Source organism: Hippocampus comes, unplaced genomic scaffold (genome assembly GCF_001891065.2).
Source record: "Hippocampus comes isolate QL1 unplaced genomic scaffold, H_comes_QL1_v1.1 scaffold699, whole genome shotgun sequence".
Lineage (NCBI taxonomy): Eukaryota > Metazoa > Chordata > Actinopteri > Syngnathiformes > Syngnathidae > Hippocampus > Hippocampus comes.
In genome coordinates, this window is record NW_017805822.1 from 479,690 (window position 1) to 485,856 (window position 6,167).

The 6,167-nt window shown below is 50.7% G+C and overlaps 1 protein-coding gene across 7 annotated transcripts in view; it reads left to right on the forward strand.

The window, feature by feature from the left end:
* col5a1 (procollagen, type V, alpha 1) overlaps positions 1-5,956 on the forward strand; it is a 50,605-nt gene extending 44,649 nt beyond the window's left edge. For 4 of the 7 annotated variants that reach the window (XM_019886132.1, XM_019886133.1, XM_019886136.1 and 1 more), the window contains exons 65-68: positions 124-236; positions 1,792-1,860; positions 4,106-4,339; positions 4,468-5,956. In XM_019886132.1, coding sequence (XP_019741691.1) covers positions 124-236; positions 1,792-1,860; positions 4,106-4,339; positions 4,468-4,614 — 563 coding nt within the window. In that variant the 3' untranslated portion in view covers positions 4,615-5,956. Of the gene's footprint in view, positions 1-123; positions 237-1,791; positions 1,861-1,917; positions 1,987-4,105; positions 4,340-4,467 lie in introns of all 7 variants that reach the window. The other 3 variants (XM_019886134.1, XM_019886137.1, XM_019886135.1) reach the window with 2 other exon arrangements.
* The last annotated feature ends 211 nt before the right edge of the window (positions 5,957-6,167 follow it).

Below are 6,167 nucleotides of genomic sequence, written 5' to 3' on the forward strand. Positions count from 1 at the left end.
CCCCCCCAATGTTGCGTGGATTTCCGTGACATAGCGCGGCTGCGGCAGGTGAAGCGCGATAACGCACCGGGTGCAATCCAAGAGGCTGAACTGAAAGCCGTTGCCTCTTCTGCCTCTCCGCAGGCGAGTACTGGATTGATCCCAACCAAGGCTGCTCCCGGGACTCTTTCAAGGTTTACTGCAACTTCACAGCCGGCGGCGAGAGCTGCATCTTCCCTGACAAGAAGTCCGAAGGGGTGAGTAGGGACGCTGCGACCCGATTCCTCATCGGAGCGATGATTTTGGCGGGAAGCCGTGCGATTTCCGCTGCGGCGCCCGTGTCGCCGGCCTCCGTGAGCGTGCGGGGGGAGCATCTGTGTGGGGAGGAGGCCCGGCGGGCGAGGGAGTGACGTTACCCATCCCTCGCTCGGACATTCTCTTGCCTTTGTTCCTTTCCGAACAGAGGCCGCTATAAGGCGGAGACCATGTAAGCAAGTGTTTGCGGCCGCGTCGGGCAGGAGTGCCGCATGGCGGCCGTGAGAAGTCTTGCCAAGTCCCGTACCCAAGCCCGAGCGCACAATGGAGCGCTTGGGCTTGGTTTGCCTAAACGGGGAAGAGGAAGAAAATCCATCCGGCGCCGTCCAGGCTTTCCGTTCCTAGTTGAGCGCATTCTATCCAGTGGGGTGACATGAGATCCGTACGTCGGTTGAGGAGGGATTTGACGAGGACTTTTTCCTTTTCAAAGCACGTGTGTCCTTTGCTCTCCTTGCTTTGGGAAAACAGGCTCATTCCTTCACCTGTGCGGAAGACGAATGGCTGAAAAAGGGTGAATAGAGGGAGAGCAGGTCAAGCCAGTCGGAGCTCTTGATTGATTGATTGACATCTTGGCCTTTCAGAAGGCATCGCGCAGGAATCATTTGGAGATTTCCCATTCTCGGCCTTCGACAATGGTTTGACGTTGTCGGCTCCAAAATGATCACGTGCTAAGAAAAAAAAAAGGTTGTCATCATGAGCAGATTGCGCGTGAATTTTTTTGGTTGTGTTTTGTTTTGGGAAGGCATAAAAGTCACACGGGTGCCGTCCTGTTCAGGGTTTCTTTGATCTCTCACGCTTCTTTCTCTTTCGGATTTGATTGGAAGCACCCTCTCCATCAGTTTCTTGGGTCTTCCTTTTTTTTGGGGGGGGGGGGGGTTGTCTTAGTTCCCATTTTGCATCACTTCTCTTCTGTTTCTGTCCAAAGCCTCTCAGTCTTGCGCTTTCTTTGAACTTGGGGTCGCCCTGAAGCATTCTGTCAATTGTCATCACTCCGGACATCCATCTCCACGTCTTCATTTCCGTCACGTCAAGATTCTTTTCGTCTCCTTTCTGGAGCGCCGCTCCTGCTGTCGATTTCTCCATTGCGAGACAGATCCAAGTTTTCTTCGTTTTCCGCGCCCGACCTCATTTCCGCTCTAAACAGCACTTCTTTTTCCGCGGTCGATGCACCCGCCCGCATCGCACGCCACGGTTCAGTTCCCGTCGCATGGCTCGCCGCCGATGACGCTTTTAACGGAGCGCCGTGGACGGCTTCGTCGGCGTTAAAAGAGCCGAGTTGTGCCCGTCTTGAAATAGCACGGCGGTGTCTTGGTTCATCTCCGCGTCTGTGGCATTTTGGGACAGCGGTAATTTGCGCTCGCTCGGCTCCGTTCCGCCAGGTGTGGACAGCGACCCCCCCGACTCCTTTAAAAGGGGTGAACTCATCACCCCCCCCCCACGTGGGCAAGACTAACCATTTTTCCTTCCTGTCGATCCGTGCCCCCCTCCTCCCCCCAGGCTAGACTCACCTCTTGGTTAAAGGAGAACCCCGGCTCCTGGTTCAGTGAATTCAAACGCGGTAAACTGGTAAGCCGGCCTTTCTCCACCGCCTTTCCCTGAATGGCTCTTATATGGTTTTTACAGAGCAAAATGGCAAAATGGCCCAAAGACTCGCCAGGCACATGGTATAGTCACTACAAGAGAGGTTCCCTGGTAAGTGGCCCCCCCCCGCCCCGCCTGCGGCCCAGGCTGGGATCGGACGGGCCCCCGGGCCGTGCATGGCTACGAACTGCGGTACATTACTCCTCCCGCCCCCCAAAAAAAAGGAGAGGTTTGGCTTTCGGCTGAAATTTGACATGAAGCAAATTTGCACAAGCACCAACTCGTCTGCCGAGGTTAGCGGGACTTTGAGCTCCATCCTGAGATTTCAGCTGAAAGCCCAACGCCCCTCCTTTTTTTCCCCAGGAGTAATGTCCCGAGACAGTTCGTTGAACGCGGCGCGCACGGCTTGACTCGCGGCGGTGGTGGTGCATGACTTGGCATGAGACGCACGCTCCTTGGGTCCAAAAGCGCACTGGGGACGGACGGCCCCGCCGACGCCAGCCTGTCCTCAGTCCCGAGTGGCCGGATATCCTGCCGCCGTCATCTCGGGAAGAAGCGCTAATTATTGCATTGCTAAATCAAGAAGGACCAAAAAAAAAAAAGATGTCGATTTTCACTTGAAGGTTGTGTTCACACGTTTGCTTCTCCGGTCCAGACAAGTCCGAGGTGGGCGTTCGTCGGGGGTCGGTTTTTCTGGGGTTAGCTGGAAGACTTTGAGGCTTCGGGTTGGAGATTCCCAACTAGTGTGCTGCGGAACATTGGCAGGGTGTCCTCTTGGGCACAGTCTCTTTCATACGTCCTATTACAAGAGAAAGAGCACAAAAAAACCACCGCTAGTGCCGTTTGGAGGGAGACGAAAAAAACCCAAAGAAAACCCAAAACAAAGCCAACTGAGATGATTTCTTTTTTCTGAATTGAGAAAGCACGCCAGATGGGAGCCGCATTCGGCCTCTTTGTGGGATTCTCCCCCGTGCTACCGCCCGTGTCTTTGGCCCTCGAGCGAGCCGGGCAAAAACGAGGTCTCCGTTGGCTCGTTTTGACGCTTGCCGTTGTTTGAGCAGCATCACAAGCGACCGTGAACACAACCTTCATCCCAGCGAGCTTCTTCAAAACGGAATTCGACTTGCTTGTTGCGTATCCGGCCGGTCAGGACGCTCGCTCACCAGCCACCCAGCGGCTTCTTGGAAACTCAAATCTATTCAGGCTGTTATGAGGATGATGAAGAGGTAATGTATGGGGAGGGGGGGGAGCATGACCATGGGAGGAACTCTTTGAGCCACAGTGTTCGTTCATGCTGAAACGCTACATTGGAGTACGTTGAACTTGATTTTCAAACCAAAATTCGTCAATTTCGAATCCCTTAACCAAGTTAAAAAAAAAAACGTAACCTGGACATTTTCATTCATTCGGTAGCTTTTGCGTCAGGAGCTCTTCAGGCCCCCCCCCACCCCTTTCAAGCCGTTTGAAGGGAAGACGCAATTCCAGACGAGAGCGAGATTTGAAGAGATCCTTTTGGCCCACGCGAATCCTTCCCAAGCAACTCCCGGCCACCTGAACTTGAGCGTAGCTTTGAAACTGCCGATCGGCTCCGGTGTTAGCGATGCTCCTGTGGCTCAGGAGATGCATGCGAATGAATGAAGGAAGGAAGGAAGGCGGTGAATGAAACGGATGCTTTGCTCCACCAAACGGCTGCCACTGCGCATGCGCCCGCTAAGTGTGTCGGGAAAGACCGAACTGCAATGTGGACCTTGATGGATCTCTCAGTCACGGTTGGTATGCGAGTCCCGAGTCCCGGGCCCGGGAAGTGTTTCGGATGCATGCCGGTTCACAAACGGAGTGGAAAATGTCATCGCGCAACAGCTGCAAGCCTTCACAGCTGACAGCTGGCAAAATTCCACGTTCGTGAAGCAAAATGGCCGGCGTTTTAGCACGTGTGCCGGAGACCAACGGACGCCGCTTAAAAGGAGCCCAGATCGATCGAGCGCCTGGCACCAAAGCCGCTTCTGATGTTCCGTCACCAAAACGGGCTTTCCGGTCGTGACGGATCATCCGACGGCGTCTCTGTCAAGAGCGGTCATCCGAAGGCCACCGCGTCCCTCCGTTTGACCAACAATGCGGACCAAACAAAAAAGAGTCGGTCGGGCTCATTGCCGCTGCAGCTGCCGAATTTTCTGGCTTCCGCGCCGGACGCGGACTCCAAGCAAGTGGCGCTGTTGCTTTTGGGTTGCAGCTCTCCTACGTGGACGCCGAGGGCAACCCCATCGGCGTGGTGCAGATGACCTTCATGCGCCTGCTGAGCGCCGCCGCCCGCCAGAATCTGACGTACAGCTGCCACCAGTCGGTGGCCTGGCACGACCAGGACGGCGACAACTACGACAAGGCCATTCGCTTCCTGGGCTCCAACGACGAGGAGATGTCGTACGACAACAACCCCTACATTCGCGCCGTGCTGGACGGCTGCGCGGTAAGCAGCCGGCGCGCCGGTCCCCGACGTTACTTTCTTTTTCATCGGAACGAGGGGCGTGGGGCGGTGATTCACAAATGATTTGCTGGCGATTCAGGTCGGCTTTTCCCGCTTTTTGTCTCCCGCAGCTGAAAAAGGGCTACGACAGGACGGTGCTGGAGATCAACACTCCCAAGGTGGAGCAAGTGCCGTTTGTGGACATCATGTTCAACGACTTTGGCGGGCCCGCGCAGAAGTTTGGCTTCGAAGTGGGCCCCGTCTGCTTTGCCGGCTAAAGAGTGAGCAAATTTGAAAGAAAAACAAACAACACTTCTTTTTGTTTCCAGGACAATTGCATTTGTAAAAATGTTTTGTTTTTGTTTGGGGTTTTGAAATTTTTTTTCCACAAAGCAAAATTCTGTAGGATGAGAGGAAATAACCTTGAAACCTCAGCGTGCCTTCTTCTCCATCACATGCGAGTTTTGAAACTGGATGATCACACGGGTGTCATCTGCCGCCGCGGACTCCATTTTGGCTCCTCCTTCCTGTCACGCTCAATCTTCGCTTTATTGTTGGGAGCTTTCTTTGTGCATAATTTGCCTTCCCCTTACCCCCCCTTTTTTTTAATATATATAAATATATAAATAATTTTTATGTTTGTAAGTACATTCTGTATATTGATGCTGGTGTTTGTTTTGTTGCTCTACTGGCTTCTAAACGTGCATGTGACGCAATCGACTGGGCGGATGCGGCGATGACATCATCATCATCATCATCATCAACGACGAGGAAATTGTAAAACAAAGACAGCAAATGAGGGAGGAAAAAAATTTGGGCTTCTCCTTTGTATGAATGTAAATAAAAGGAAAGAACAATAGAAGTTCAAATGATTTGCGACAAACAAACTTCACAGAAATAAACATCGGATGACATCACCTGAAAATCGGAAGAACTTGGGTGCTATTTTTCTCTTCTGTGGTGCTACACTTTTTTTCCCCCTCCTGGATCTTTGCTGCATCCTACGCAGTTTGTTGCCCTCCTCTCAACACAGCCGCCGCCTTGAATTTCAGGAACAAATCAGAGATTGACAAGAAAGAATCCAAAGAGTGTTTTTGTTGTTGATGTTCTTGATGAAAAACTATGCCAAAAAAAAAAAGCTTTAAAGTCGACATTTCGAATGGGAAAGGTGCTTTTTCTTCTTCTGAAACAGGTTTTTATTTGAATAACTGTTCAACCTCTGCACTCCTTGACGCTTATGACCACTAATATCTTTCTAGGGCCCTTTCCACAAGTTTTCTTTTCCCCCGTTGTTTCATCATGTTTGAAAAATAATAAAAATGTATTAACAAATATGTGACTTGAACAATTTCTCCCTCTGCTTTACAATTGAAAACCGGATGCATTTCCTGCTTGTCAGAAGCTGACATTGTTCTCATTTATTTTGAACAGTTTTTTTTTTGGGGGGGGGGGGTCTGTTTGTTTGTCAAACCTGTGTATGGACCAAAAAAAAAAAAAAAAAACTTTTTTTTTTTTTCTCCACCATTTTTTTCCCTAAATGTCAATAAATCAAAGTTGACTGTGGCCATCCACTCCTTTGTATGTCTTTTGAAGCATTAAAACCCATCTGTATGCATGAAACGGTTAAGTTTGCTCTCTTGTTGTCATCACCGTGACATATATTAATTCTACAATAAAAGAAATGATAAAATATCAGACATTGAAAATGTCAGTGCAAAAGACCATGTATAGTAAAGCGTTTTTAGCCCAAAAAAAGACCATGTATAGGAAGGCATTTTTAGCCGAAAAAAATTAGGCTAAAAAATGACCATGTATAGTAAGGCGTTTTTAG